The 15272-nt window shown below is 47.2% G+C and overlaps 1 protein-coding gene across 1 annotated transcript in view; it reads right to left on the bottom strand.

Moving 5' to 3' along the window:
* Positions 1-1959: 1959 nt before the first annotated feature.
* Positions 1960-15272, bottom strand: part of AP3D1 (adaptor related protein complex 3 subunit delta 1) — a 41898-nt gene continuing 28585 nt past the window's right edge. The window contains 14 exon segments of the mRNA XM_079328529.1: positions 1960-4118; positions 4257-4336; positions 5067-5188; positions 5515-5600; positions 6562-6650; positions 7699-7888; positions 8228-8275; positions 8395-8544; positions 9286-9381; positions 9984-10046; positions 11197-11404; positions 13609-13682; positions 14341-14455; positions 14457-14541. Coding sequence (XP_079184655.1) covers positions 4023-4118; positions 4257-4336; positions 5067-5188; positions 5515-5600; positions 6562-6650; positions 7699-7888; positions 8228-8275; positions 8395-8544; positions 9286-9381; positions 9984-10046; positions 11197-11404; positions 13609-13682; positions 14341-14455; positions 14457-14541 — 1502 coding nt within the window. The 3' untranslated portion in view covers positions 1960-4022.

Below are 15272 nucleotides of genomic sequence, written 5' to 3'. Positions count from 1 at the left end.
CTCCCGCCTGGAGCCTGAGCTCTCCATCCCAACCCCACAAGCTTTGCAGACCTCAATTCCCTCCTCGGGGGGTTCACAGACCCCCATTCCCATCCCGGGGGGTTCACAGACCCCCATTCTCCCCCCGGGGGTTCACAGACCCCCATTCCTCCCTCCTCGGGGGGTTCACAGATCCCCATTCTCCCCCCGGGGGTTCACAGACCCCCATTCCCATCCCGGGGGGTTCACAGACCCCCATTCCCTCCTCGGGGGGTTCACAGACCCCCATTCCTCCCTCCTCGGGGGGTTCACAGACCCCCATTCCCCGGCCCCGGGGAGTTCACAGACCCCCGTTTTCCCCCCCGGGGGTCGCAGCCCCTCTCAGCCCAGCTGAGCGCAGCCCCCGGGCTGCAGCTCCGGGGGTCTCTGGCTGCTGGAGCCGGCCCCGGCTGATGGCAGCACTTGGCTGCTCCTGCACAGCAGCTGCTGCTGCTCCCCTCCCGCTGCTCCCGCTCCCCTCCCGCTGCTCCCGCTCCTCTCCCGCTGCTCCCGCTCCCCTCCCGCTGCTCCCGCTCCCCTCCCGCTGCTCCCGCTCCCCTCCCGCTCCCCTCCCGCTGCTCCCGCTCCGGGAGCAGCCGGGCCCGGCTCCAGCAGCTCCGTGCCCGCGTTCCTCCGTGCAGCAGATGATGCTCTGCCCCGGGGGGCAACTCCGGCTCACAGAACCGCGGAAGGGAGGGTGGGGGGCACCACTGAGCTCACCAAGACCCCAGAGCACACCAGGGCTGTGTCCAGATGGCTTCTGAGGAGCTCCAGGGAAGGTGACTCCAGCACCTCTCTGGGCAGCCTGTGCCAGCACTGGGTCATGAGCAGGGCAAAGTTCTTCCCTGCTCAGGTGGAATTTCTTGTGTTCTAGTTTCTTCCCATTACCTCTGGTCCTGTTGCTTGGCCTTGGCATTTTATAAAGTATATATCCACATATATATATATGTGGATATATATGTATGTGTGCATATATATATATTTGTGTGTATATGTGAATATATATATGTATGTATTTATATATATTGTCTAAATCTATGTCCATCTCTGCCCCAGCTCCCACAGCCTTTCCTCACAGGAGATTCTCCATCCATCCCTCCTCATCCTCACAGCCCTGCACAGGCCCCATGCCAGGAGCTCCAGCTCTGCTCCAGAAGAGCCCAGAACTGGACACAGCAGTCCAGGGCAAGGAAGGGGCAGGATCAGCTCCTGTGGCTCATTTAACACTTGAGGTCTGCTCCAGGCACTTGCTGGGCTGGGTTTTACTTTTGTTTCCATCCTATTCCATCAGATTTGTGCAGTGCCAGCCCATGGCAGGTCCTGTGGGATTGCAGCACTGAGAACAGAGGATCTGGATCCTTCCTGAGCAGCATCTGCCAGCAACAGGCCAGCAAGTTACTGGGCAATTCCCAGTGCAGAGCTGACTCTCAGCCCTGGGGATTTCTGTCCCAAGATGATTCTCACAGGTTCTGGTGTGACTGGAAACCACTGGGGCATCAGCTAAGCCAAGGCCTCATTCCTGCTGTGGCAAGACAGGGCCTTAATCCTCATCTCAATGTCACCACATTTGTCACAAATTTCACTGGAGGCCAAGAGGAAGCAACAGCAGAGGCTGATTCCAGCTTCATTCAGACCAGAGCTCTCATTTTTCCAAGTGTTGGAATTTTAGCTGTAAATATGATCCAAAAAATTAAAATTAATGGAGATTTAACTGAGATATAGTAAATTATTTTTTCCTGTAATTTCAGTGTTAGTGACAGCTGCTGTTGTAGAGCTGCCTTTCAAAGGGGTGGGGTTAGGAATTCCCTACCCCCTTTGGGAAGAGAGATACATTCAGATCCACTGAAGACACTGTTCACCCCTGGGGTAAATCCATGCCTTGGTTTCGACTCTATCCAAACTGGAACAGTCTTATGAAAGGAGCATTTACAAAGCCAAAAATTTAACTTTGTTTTGAAAGTTTATTGGATCATCTTGACACAAAATCATTACAGCAGCTTGTGGTATGTTGTTTTCTTTTTCTTTTTTTTTTCCAGGGAATGTTGATAGCAAATAAATTTGTGAATGTAACACATCATACAGTTTCAAAATTCTAGAATCACTGCACAGGATTCTGTAAGAGACTCTACATGCTAAAGTGACAGTTTTCATCCATGAATTAAAAAACCCAAACACTAATTGAGGAACATTATCCTTTAAGACAATTTTAATATGTTCAGTTTCTAATACACAACTGGCTAACCAAGGGAGGCTGACCAAAACCAAACCCTCCACATCCTGGCAGCACGGTCAGACACAGAGCTGGGCCTGGCAAGGAACCCAGAGCACCAGAGCAGAGCCTTTGCCAAAATACCTCCTGTGGGAAGAGTGTAAAGAGCACAAGACACGCATAAAGTACAGGACATCACCCAAGGGATAAGATCAACACTTCATCCTGCTCCCTGTGAAGGGGTTTGGTGCTTTAGGAGTGATGGTGGAGCTGGAGACGTGCAGACCCAGCCAGCTCCTCCCTGGGCACCCTTGTGGAGCAATCAACTGCTCCTGACCTGTGCCTTGAAGTAAAACCATTCCATGGAGTTTTGCTCACTGGGTGTGGAACAGCAAAGAAAGAAATGGAGCAGGGGGAATAAAAAAGAAGTTGAAAGCAAGGGATGTTGGAGAAGGACATCAGCTGAGCATCTTTGCAGGACACCATGACATCCCTTTCCTATCAGTGATTCCACAAGATTCCTATAGTGCAGAATGGGCACTTCCCAGACTCTCCCTTCTTCCCTCTAAAGCAACAGTCCCAAATCTGCAGCTCCTCAGCCCCCTCCCCATCCTGGCAGGGAGAGGGGATCCTCATCCCTCCTCCTTCCTGCATCTGGGACAGGGCTCCCCAATCCCTCCCTCTCTCCTGCACCCTGGCAGGGAGGGCTCTGCCACAAGGACCCAGGGGCACTTGTGCTGCCACATCTGCTCTCACTGCTGCAAGGGCAGAGCCAAGGGACATTGAGGGGACACAGACCAGAATGACCCTGCTGGCTCCAGAGTCCAGAGGGAGGACATGGACCTGCACACAAGGGGCTGCACCCACGGCTGTTTCTCTAACCTTGTAATGGTCAACCTCAGCTGGTGAGCAAAAGGATAAAAAAGCAGGAACAGACCCCTTTGAATTTCCAGTTTCTTGCTACAGCTTAACTGCTCAGGAATGTGAAATTGAAGGACTCATAGAACACATCAGCAGAGACAGCTCGAAGTGGAGAGGCCTGACAGACTCCCTGTGTGGGGCAGCTGAGGGGAGCACAGACCCAAACAGTAACACACAGCCTGTTTCACCATTCCACACTCTTCCAGCTGTCACTAAAAGAAGGTTAAGGCTCAAGGCAACTACTATAAACAGAAACTCAAACACCCCAGTTCTCACAGGGCTCCTTTGGATTAGCTCAAGGAGATGGAGGATGTTTATATGCTGATCACAATAGATCTTGAGATAATAATAAATCATATATATATATAAAAAAAAAACCAAAAAGAGGCCTTCTGGTCCAGCACCAGCCTCTGCTAGAAATATACATCAACTACAGCAGCCCTGAAGACATATTTCATGGCTAAGGATTAAGTCAACCTTCCCTGGCATAAGCACAAGCAACAAACTGTGCTACTGTTGATAAAGTCCTGCTCAGTCCCCATCCCACACAGATGAAGGTCATGGGATCATCATGAGCTGCTGAATAAATAGTGCCCGGCCCTCCCTCCCTCCCCTCCTCCCCTCCCTCCTCCAGTCATGTCACCAGGATCTCTTTGGGCTAGAAAGGGTTAACACCACAGTTCATAAAAAGTTCTGAAAATAAAAAGGTAACATACAGCCTTAAAATGTCTAAACTGCAACCAATGGTGGAGTTAACTGAAAGCACGTGCCCCAGGGTAGTACATGCGTACGAGGGAGAAACTTAACACTTGGGTCTGCTCGTCTTTACACGTTGGGTGTGTTTCTTGTCGTTGGAATATCTTATAAGGAATATTCAGCACTTGGACAATGTCTCTTTCATCTCATCCAACAAGTTGCTAAGCAGGGTAGAATCGTTACATTTCCCATCTATGGATACAGAGTTCTCTCCCTTAGAAAGGAAAAAAAAAAAGAAAAAATCCATTAGTTCCTCTTCCAAGTGGGAATGTGTTCCCAGGCAAAGTCAGGGACTGGAATGAGGCAGGGAAGGCTCCAGGTTTAGCTTCTCTCAGGGTCACAATGCTCTCACCTTTTTTACCAGTAGGCAGACATGATGGCCTTGGATAGAACGGCTGTACATGGATGCACACGAATCAACACGTTCCACAACTGCAGAGAAACAGCAATTTCATTTCATTCCATTCAATTTTAATTCAAGCCTTGCTTCCCCTGGAGAGCAACCATTGCTCTGTCTGGCCTCGAGGAACAGAGGCTTCTACAGAGGGGAGGAGGAAGTCAGGGTTAAGATGTGCCTGGCTCCTCCTGGCTTCTCTCTGGGACATTTCACAATAACGAGGTGAGTCATTTGTATCCTAAGCCACAAATGTTCTGTGGCAAAAACACTGCTCAGAACGTAGATTTCTTCCCCAGAAATACTTCCAGTGAGGCAATGTCTAATGCAAACACCAGAGCATGATGAAACAGCCATTTGTTTTGCTTCAGCCAGTGCCTGTGTTTTAATTAAGAAACCTAAAGTGGGATAGCTGGGGCTCTCCCTCACTGAAATGAAGCATTGGGGAAAGAGTCTGAAGCCCTACAGATCCAACCCACTCTCCAGGGAACAGTTACAGCCTGAACTCCACACTAGCTGCTCCCATGATACTTGTCACATGCCTCACTGGGCTGCAGGAATTCCACAGGGACACAAGGAGAATTCATTTTGAAGAACACTGCATGCTTTGAGTGTTGCAAAACTGGAGAAAACTCTCCCAAATGCATTTAATCTGGACATCACCTGCTCCTGTGATTGCTGAGCCCATGGAGTGTTGTGCTCACCAAGCACAGCAGAGATTTTAGAATATGGAATTCTGCAGAAGGTTCTGCATAAATGAAGACTCACCTGAAAAATGATGATGAAAACAGATCTTTGCCAGCAGATGTTGGAAAGAAATGCTAATTCCATCTACTTTAATAGAAGTCATGTGCAGATCTCCAGACTCTAGGAGCTTGGCAAAAGCATCACTGCAGAACAGGAAGGAAAGTAAATGCTTTACTAGAAATGCAAGTGAAATCTGTCCCATCATGAAACATGCCAGAACACAGAAGTTGAAGTGCTACCAAGCTCTAGGAAAGAGTTACACAGCAAATACAGAAACCACACTCCAGAGTCCACTGGAGCACCTTGTGCCCCCCTGCTGTCAGAGCTGCCTCTGGCAGCTGCAGGGCACAGAGCTCCCTCTGCAGAGCCCTTTGAAACAGGTCACATCTGAACAGTCACCCCGTGCAGACACTGCCCCAGGCCTCAGGAGCAGGCAGAGCTCAGCCTGCAGGGCAGCACAGGCACTCACCTGTAGCAAGGCGTCGTGATCAAGTACGAAGCACAACTGAAGTGCAATTTGAAATCTAGTTTCTCGTGGGTTGAACCTTCATCATTCTGCAAGAGGGCAAAGGACAGCAGATGAGTGGGAGCCCTGAGGCAGCAAGAGGAGGAGCCACCCCCACCCACCACAGCAGTGAGGAGCTGAGGGCTGAGCTCCCTCTGAAATAGCCTGGCTGGGCCTGAAGGATCAGTCTGACAACCATCCCACAACATCAGCCCACTCCAAGATTTGGGCAGCTGGGTTGATACATGCACGTACAACAGATAAAGGACACACCAGGCTGCAGCTCTGCCTGAACTCTGCTGAAACAAACTGAGCATACTGAGTTAAAGCCAACAATTGGAGGTGTGGTTTTACAGTTCATTATTTCCTGAGCAAAATTAGAAATTAATAGTTCCCAGATTCTTAGGTACTAAAATAGGACTAGCATGCTATTTTTAATAAATCCTTAAAATAGAGATAATGGCTGACTCAGGAGTAGCCACAACTGTCTCCTTTCATTTCCTTTGAGCTGCTCATGCAGCTCTTTCATTAAGAACTGTACTGAAATGACATCAGAGACCCACAGTGTCTTATCCAGCTCAATACCTACTAAACAATGCTTTCCACTGACCTCACTCTTGGTCTGGGTGTCCACTCTTAATAACTGCATCTAATTCTTATTTTTGTTTTCCAGCCTTTCCAGGCTGCAGTGCCCAGCTGAGATGAGGAGGAGCAGATCCTGGCTCCCTGCCCCCTCCCCAGCAGATCAGTGTGATTCTCTAGCTGCCAGTGTGGCACATGTTCCAGGCTGCCTTGCTCACACGCTGCAGGAGTGACAATCTAGGACGTGCTGACGCAGGACTGGGGGCACTCTTTGCACAAGATGTCATGTGAAAATGTTCCTCACAGAATGGGCTGGTGCAGCAGAGATGAAATGATGCCTAAAAAAGCTCCAGAGCAGAGCTTCCCACCCGAGTCTGGCTCCCTGACGCAGTTCCCAAGGAAGCAGAGGCAGTTGAGAGCTGCACTTACTTTGACTATAAAGGACAGTGTTCCTTTTAACTTCTGAGCCATAACAATACTCTGAAGTGTAAACACAAACTGGGCTTCATTAGAGATTCCTAGTGTGAAGAGAGGAAAGGGAAAAGTCAGGTCAGAACATGGTTTCTAGATCTAAGTAATGGTTAGCATAAACTGACTTATGTGCAGACTATTTTTGAACCAAGTTTGAAATTCTTTGGGTTGGAAGAGAGTTCTACACACAACTGCTGTGGTGAGCCAACACTTACAGCACTTGGGTCTCTCAAAGCAGCAATGGTAGCTGGCATTTGGTGGAGCTTATTGAGCTAAAGTGCCTGGGCAGAGAGTCACATATTTAAACTATTTGCATAACTGGAATTATATTTATAAACATTTCAGAGTAGCTTTCAGAGCTAATCTGAATTCTAATGTTTCTATGTTTTCCTTTTAATATATAAGCCTGTGTCATGAACTACTTTATATAGATTTAAAACTAAATCAAATAAATACCCCACTGCTTTTCATGGGGATTGGAAAACACCCCAAGGCCACTCCAGCCCTCTGTTAGCAGTTTCAGAATTCAAATTAACTTCTCAGTGAAAGAAAGGAAATTCAGGGAAGTTCACTGATTTGATTGTATTACTGTGCTCTGTACAAAACTGTTATCCTTAATTTCTGTGCTTAATACTTCTGGAGGACTCAGTTCCCCTCCTTGCACATCCTTATCACAAACCTTCATTGCAAAAGGCTTCTGTCACTCAAACGATGGGACAAGAGCTCCAGAATAAATCTACAGTGGATTCTAATGCTTCACAAACCTAATAATGTGTTTCATTTTAAATCTCATAGCATACACATCATGAATTTTGGATTCCTGTAGTCAAAGGTGTGCCAGCCTGCAGGCACCTGGAAAAGGAACTCAGACATTTGGACTCCCAGCCCTAGATTAAGGCTTTGCTCTTGCTGTGTAGAACCACCTGCATTACAGCCATACTGGGAGAAGGCTTATCCTCTCCAGGGAACTGTGGGAAAGCCCAGCAACACCCAGGCAGAGATGTTTTTCTGGAAAACAGCAAGAAGTTCAAGCAGCTCTTCCCACAGGAGGGCAGTGCAGGGCCAGCCAAGAGCCCTGTGCAAAGCTGTGCATACCAGGGGGGAGCTGGAAGGGCACAGGTATCCCATCGTGTACTGATGATCCTTCTGGTCGGAGCATTTTAGTGTTGAGAGAGTCCAGGACATTCAGTTCCATGCTCTTAAGGAAGCTAGTGCTTTTGTTCTCAAAGATAACAGACACAGTAACCTGGCTGTCATTCTGGAGGTTTCCTTGAATATCATAGGTCTGCAAATGAAGGGAAAAATGTCACAGGGAAGAGTCAGAAACTTCAAGGAACAGAACACATCATGGGGACAAAGCCAGGTTCAAAAAGGAGGTAATGTGGCATAGCTAGAGGATTATGGAAACACACTGGTGATCAGCTAAGGACTGGGAAAATATCAACTTAGAAATTAAAGTGGGACACCCAAAAGAATGGAAATGGAGCTTGGTTACAGCTCTACCCTCTGGGACTGAAACAGTTCTGCAGTTATGTGATGGCTACATAAAGTCACTCCACCATGCCCAGGGCACTCCTCTCTCAGGGAACTCAGAGAGAACATTTGGAACCAAACCCAGACTCACCATTTTAATGTAGGGGTTTTCAGCAAGAAGGCGGTAACTGGACATGGGCTGAAAAATGAGAGAAAAGTCACAGTCAGAGCAGAACAACGACTGAGAAGGGCTGGCACTGTCCTCCCTCCCAGCCAGCTGAGCTCCCCTTGTCCCCAGGCCTGGGCACAGCTACTCACTGGTAGTGGCTCATCCTCTAGTGTTCCATTCTGCACCGACTCTGGGGGCTCCTCCTCACTGTGGTGACTCTTCTTTTTGGATTTCTTTTTATCCTTTGATTTCTCTTCTTTCTCTTTCTTGTGCTTTTTCTTCTTATGCTTGGAGGACTTCTACGAAGAAGGATGAGAAACTATAACAAAGCCTTAAAGAAACCTTTGATTTCTAGCCATGATCCCTCAACCACACTTCTAACTCCAGGCTCTTGTTCTCTGCACTTCCTGGGCAGTTTCCCTTTAGTGCAGAACCCAAGACAGAGCTGTCATTCCTTAAATCCCATGGAGAGTCCCAGTAAACCCTGTTCCCCATCCAGCTGCTCATACCTTATCCCAAAGCAGCCTGGGAACAGCACAAGGCCAAATCTTTCCAACTATCTGGAAGCTCAGCTTTAACTGGGACCTGTCCCTAGGCTCAGGGAACAACCAAACCTCTGACCACGAGCTGTTCACAGTTCCTCAAGGATGCAACATCTGCAGGTGCTCACTGCACTGAACAGATGCTGTTGGTAAATCCTGTGTGCTGCTTTTTAAGGAATTAGAGACAGGAGGAGAATATGGCTGAAGGGTGACAGCAACCTTATAGAACCAGAGAATTGTGAAGGTTGGAAAAGATCTTTAAGACCATCAGGTCCAACCATCAGCCCAGCACCACCACATCCACCACTGAACCATGCCCACAAGTGCCACATCCACAGGTTTTCTGAACATTTCCAGGGACAGTGACTCCACTAATGTCCTGGGTAGCCTGTTCCAATGCCTGACAATTCTTTCTATTAATAAAAAAAAAAAAAAATCCTAATCTAAGCCTCCCCTGGTGTAGCTTGAGGCAATTTCCTCTTAACTCGAGCCACTTACCTTTCCTTCATCCTCCTCTTCATCTTGCTCTTCCCTTTCTTCTTTTTTTACCTCTTGGGGTTCAGCCACCACAGCAGTGCCCATTGCAGGCTCACTCTGAGGAAATGAGCAGAAGGATTCTGACACCAGTGCAAAGCAGCTGGAACAACCCAATCCCACACCAAAAGAAACTCAACAGTGACAACTCTTCACAACTGTTATTTCAGAAATGACATTAGGCTAACATGGTATCAAGGCTTTCATTTTATGCCTCTATGATCACCTGAGGACACAACTGAAAAGATTTCCTCCAAGGAACCCATCCCCTTTTATTCCTTGCCTCTTCTCTAGAATTTCCTATCAAAATTCATGAGAATTTTTCTTTCACACTCTGTCTCTCATGTCTATTAATATTGTTAGACTCTACCTCATACTGGGAAATAAAACCACACAACTGTATAACATTACACCTATCAATAACAAAATCAACCAAGCCTGGAGCTGCAGCTGTATTTCTATTCTTGATCTGCACAGAATGAGCCTGAAGTCTCCCATTACAGTTTCTCTGAACTGGGCTGACACAATATATCTCTGCTCCCCAGCAGGAAGTTAAGATGAAGCTGATGTTCTCCTCTGCTGCAGAATGACACAGCACTCCTGCACAGCTCACAGGCAAGAAAAAAACAGAGAAGTTTCTTCTGATAGGGGAAAATTCCTACCTGTGGCTGGGGAGTGGGAGCAGCTGGTGGAGCAGTGGAGAGCCAGAAATCCAAGTCTTCCCCCTGAATTTCAGGAGAAAAAAAATTCATGAGCATTGCCTTCCTATATTTCTTAAAAATCAAATTAAAAATGCAATAACAGAAAACACAATAACAGCAACAAAAGAAAAACCAAAACAAAAAGATCACAGGGCTGGAACATCTGTCTATGAGGAAGGGAGAGCTGGGGGTGCTCACCTGGAGAAGAGAAGGCTCCAGGGAGAGCTCAGAGCCCCTGGCAGGGCCTAAAGGGGCTCCAGGAGAGCTGGAGAGGGACTGGGGACAAGGGATGGAGGGACAGGACACAGGGAATGGCTGCCAGTGGCAGAGGGCAGGGCTGGATGGGATATTGGGCAGGAATTGTTCCCTGGGAGGGTGGGGAGCCCTGGCACAGGGTGCCCAGAGCAGCTGTGGCTGCCCCTGGATCCCTGGCAGTGTCCCAGGCCAGGCTGGACATTGGGGCTGGAGCAGCCTGGGACAGTGGGGGTGTCCCTGCCATGGCAGGGGTGACACTGGATGAGCTTTAAGGTTCCTTTGAGCCCAGTCTGGGTTTCTGTGACTCTACAACAATTAAATCAAAACCTGAAGTTCCCATGGAAATGCAGAGTGCTCCTCATGCACAGATCTGTGACACAGCCAGGAGCAAACACACCAAGAAGCTTTGAGCACTTCCAAAGCTGGGCCCAGCTGACAGCACCCCCACACCAGGGTACCCCCAGCATGCCAAGGGCTGCAGTGCAGAGGGAAAGGACAGCTCTGCAGAGGGTTAACAGGAGGATACTCCTGGCACTTAATGGCAGGGTTTAACTGAAAGGCTCTGGAGTTCATGGGAGACAGGATGCAGAACAAGTGACACTCAGAACACAAGTTCCAGATATTTTGCTAAGGAGTTTCCCACTTGAGGAACAGACAAAATATCAGCAAATTCACTTTCCGTGTGAGCTCTGGCAGATCTGCTGTGTAGGCTGCAGTAAGCTGAATTCTGCTAACTTAGGAGGATAAGTAAATGTTATTTTTATTAACAGAAATCTTTAAATACCTGCTGCTGCAGTTGTAAAAATTTAAGGAAATACAGGTTGAATGCATTCAGCTGTTTGAACTGTTCCTAAGCAACAAACCAAACTCAGCAATAAATAACAGCAGGAGCTAAAATAATGCAAATATGGAGAATTACCTTTTTTTCTTCTTCCTCCTCCTCTACCACCTTTTTCTCTTTCTCTTTCTTCTTTCCTTTATCTCTCTCTTTATCTTTATGTTTCTTTTCCTTCTTTTTGGGTTTCTTGCTCTTCTTCTCTACTAGGGGAACTTCTGAGTCTGGTGACTTCAGGGTCTCGACATTCCTGTGTCTCTGCACTGGCAGCTTCTCACTGTCTGCTAAGGGTCTTGAAAAGAAAGAGTCCATTACCTGCTGGAAACAGCCTCCCTCAGCCACATGACCTGTCCCAGACAAGGTGTGCTTTGTTTATAGGGAGCTGGGCCCCCAAGACTGAAACCAGCACATATTTCTATACCTGGAGTTTATTTATGCAACTGCAGACACTGCCCTTGTGGGTCAGGAGTCAGAGGAAACCATTGGAAGGTGACTGAGAGCCAAGGTGGTGTGTTTAACCCTTAGAGGTGGCAGCCAGAGACCTGCAGGCTGAGAAACACCCACAGGGGAACAGCTCCATGGAGTGCTACACTGTGTTTCCATGGAATCCCTCTCCAAGGAAAAGCAAGGATGTGGAACAGCATTTCCAATAGAGTGGAAATTTGAGCAGTGGAATGTCAGCATGGCTCCAGCAGCCCTTGAAGGGTGTGGGGTTTGTTGTTCTCAATTAGATCAGTCCAGTTGGGAACTATTCTAAATCATTTTTATTTTGGAAGTTTGCACTATGAATTTCTACTCTACTGTCACATTTTGTAAGTTAAATGTAACCTCAGACACCTGTTTCCAAAAAGTACCAATAGCAGTTTATATTTACACTGCATCCTAAATCCACTTCTTGGGAAAAAAACCTCCACAAAAATTTCTCTCATTCTTGTCAAACGTTTCCAAAAATCAGCAAGAATTTCACCAACTGCATCTTTTTCTATTTCTTAGCTTTTATTGAATGTTAATTTTCACATTTGCACAGCAAACATCAGTTCAGGAAGACTTCTAATGGCCTCAACTGCCTCCATTTTTTTGCTTATATTACATTAAGAACCAGAACCAATTAATTTTTCACTTTCAGACACTAAGGGAAGATTGAACAACAAACAGCCTCATCTTTTACTATTGCAGATGCACCTGTACAGGAACTGCAATGGTGCTGAAAGCCAGTGACAAAACAGACTCACAAGTGAGAGGGTCTCTGGTTTAACAGTTCCACCACCCTTCAAGGACTTGCACTGTCCAAAATCAACCAACCTGACAAAGGTCAACACTCAGGAGATTCTTACCTGGGAGGCTTCCCTGAAACCAGACTGCGTGTGAGCGTGACAGACAGAGCAGTGCAAGCACAGAAAGAAAGAGAGAGGACACAGACATGAGAAACCATGGCAGGAGAGCACAGCACTCATGGCACAGGGGAGGGAATGGATGGAACAATCCAACAGCCCTGGATGGCTCCTGGAGCACCAGGACCTGCAGGGTGTGCCCAGCACTGCTGAGAATTGCCATGCAAATATAGGGGCTACAGGCAGAAATTAATTTCCTTTTATTCATTTGTCTCTGCAGACTTGGACTGGCCTTCCAAAAAAGGAAGTTTCTCAGAAACTGTTTTATTCACTTAAAAAAAAAATGCTATGACACTTTTTCACAAGGTACTGAGGGGCCAAAGTCCTATAAATTTGGAACTGCAAAGAAAGGCACAGACTCTCAAGTGTCAGGGGAAGAAAGATCCTACACACACACACATGGGCCTGCACAATCTTCCCAACATTACAGGAGGCATCCCTGGACCATAATTCAGCAATTATTTTTAGCATGGTGATTTTGTAAAACAACAACTAAAACATAATTCCAACCAACCAATCTCCATGTGCAATACAGAACAGGGCACAGTCACTCAGTCCAGTGCCCATGGTCATGTGGGTGCAGGGCTCAAGCCTGGCTCTGGCACAGCCCCAGCAGCTGGGTGGGAGCAGCCTGCTCACAGGGGTGACCTGCAGCTCAGTCACATCAGAGCAACACTGAAGGGCTCAGGGCAGTGGGGTGGGACAGCCTGGGTGACACTGGTCAGTGATCACAACACAGGCTTGCCATGGACACACAGCTTCTGAGGGGACAGATGGACACAGGTCACAGCAGACAGACAGTGGGACACCTGAACCAACACCTGATCCAGTGACCCTGTCTGTGCTCCCAGACTGCTTCAGTCACATTGACACTGCATTTAGTGACTCCCCTGCCCCTCCCAAACCTCTCATACTCAGGAGCTGAGATTTTATCATCCAAGCTGCAGTGGGAGCCAAAGCTGGATGAGCACCTGAGGTTTCCTCAAAGACATGGAGAGAGACTTCAGCCTTCCCCTCTGGCCTGTAGTGCCTTTGCCTGCTCAGCCCCAGCCCTGCCCTCAGGCACTCCCTTAGCAGTGAATTCACACACAAAACTGCCACTTACTTATCCAGATCTATGTCAAGTGCCTTATAGGGATCATTGGGATCTTTGTCATCTTCATCACTGGGCAAAGCATTCTGCAGGAGAGAAAAAGAGACATCCACTGAGGCAGCAAACCACTGGCAGTTTTCAAACTCAAGCTTAAAACCACCCAAATTAATTTTTTTGAGCCTGTGAACCCTGCACCAGGCCAGCTGCAGTCAGGCACAGTAAGTTACAGAAACAATGCACTTCAAGGCAGCATCCAGTTTCAAGATTAATTTAGAACAGAAACCCCTTCTTCATAAACAGCAGGATTTGAATTGCTGCTGTTCGGTTTTGATTAAAGGAAATTTTAGAAACAAATACAGATGACATCATTAGCATCTGCAATTAATTGTCATCAGCTGCAAAGCTGCTGACTAGACAGCAAGTTACTGTCAAAGTGAAGCAGCAGAGCATAATAAATGCTATTTGGACAGTGTTACTTTTTGAGCAGGGATGAACATTGTTTTGTTGGTTTTGATTTTTTTTTTTAATAACTTCAGTGGCAATTTTTGTCTTTTTGTGAAAGAAGGACAGTAATTTCTTCCCCTGCAAAGAACAGCCTGGGATCATCTCAGTCATTTCTGAAACAGCTCTGCAAGACAGCACAGCTCTGAACTGCCACATCACAGCCTGGCTGCAGTTGTGGGGGTAAAAATCTCTCAAGAGCTGCACACAGACAAATCCCAGACCCCAAGCACAGGAACTGACCTCTGGCATCTCCTCTGTGATGATGTCGACGTGGTGAGCTGGGGCAATGTCCTCCTCACTCTCTGTGTGCAGGGAGTTGTGGCGATGGTGTTTCCCTCTCTTCTCCTTTTTCTGTTTTTTTCTTTTTCTTGTCTTTCTCCAGTTTCTGTTTATGCCTTCGCTCTTCTTCCAGTTTCACGTACTGGTCTGACATGGGCATTCCTGGGGGAAAGCCAAGCTGCTTTCAGCTACAGAGCACATGCACTGAAACACCATGGCAGGAGAGTGCCCTGCTCCTGCTTCCAGCTTCATCCACACCTCCCTGTGCTTCCACATCACCTCACACAGCCCCCAGGCACCACAGTGCTGTCACTCCATCTCTCCAGAGACAGGACAGAGCTCAATCCCACTCCCTGATTCTTGGCTGCATTACAAGGAGCATCCAAACATTGAGATTTTAAGGAGAATTGGTAACATTGCTGCTGTACTGACAACTTTCAGAAAAAGCCTCAAATATTTGCATTTAGAACACACTCCTTGCAATGTAAGGTACTTTATGAACAGCTTTTCAGTGGCTGTATCCAACCACTCCTTAGATACACAACTACTTTTGATAACTGAAACAAGATATTCAAACACTGTCGCCACCATTAGATTTTATTTCCTGTCTCCTGATCACCTCCATCAGACTTCTATGATATTTTCAAGGTGACTCCTCCCACAGTGGAGAACAGTGGTTCCTCTACATGTTACAGAGCTGGCTGCACAATATTCCTAATCACAGAATTATTTCTAATATTATCTTGAAAGGAACTCAGACTGCAAAGTACTATTTTCAAAAGTAAATTAAGGAGATATATTTAAGACTCTAATGAAAGTGTGTTCCTTGCCCTTTAAAACCTCAGGTGGAAGTCCAAAGAAGGAATTATGACTTCTGCTAACAGAATTTCTTT

Source organism: Erithacus rubecula (assembly GCF_903797595.1).
Source record: "Erithacus rubecula genome assembly, chromosome: 28".
Taxonomy (NCBI): Eukaryota; Metazoa; Chordata; class Aves; order Passeriformes; family Muscicapidae; genus Erithacus; species Erithacus rubecula.
This window is presented reverse-complemented; position numbering and strand designations above follow the sequence as displayed.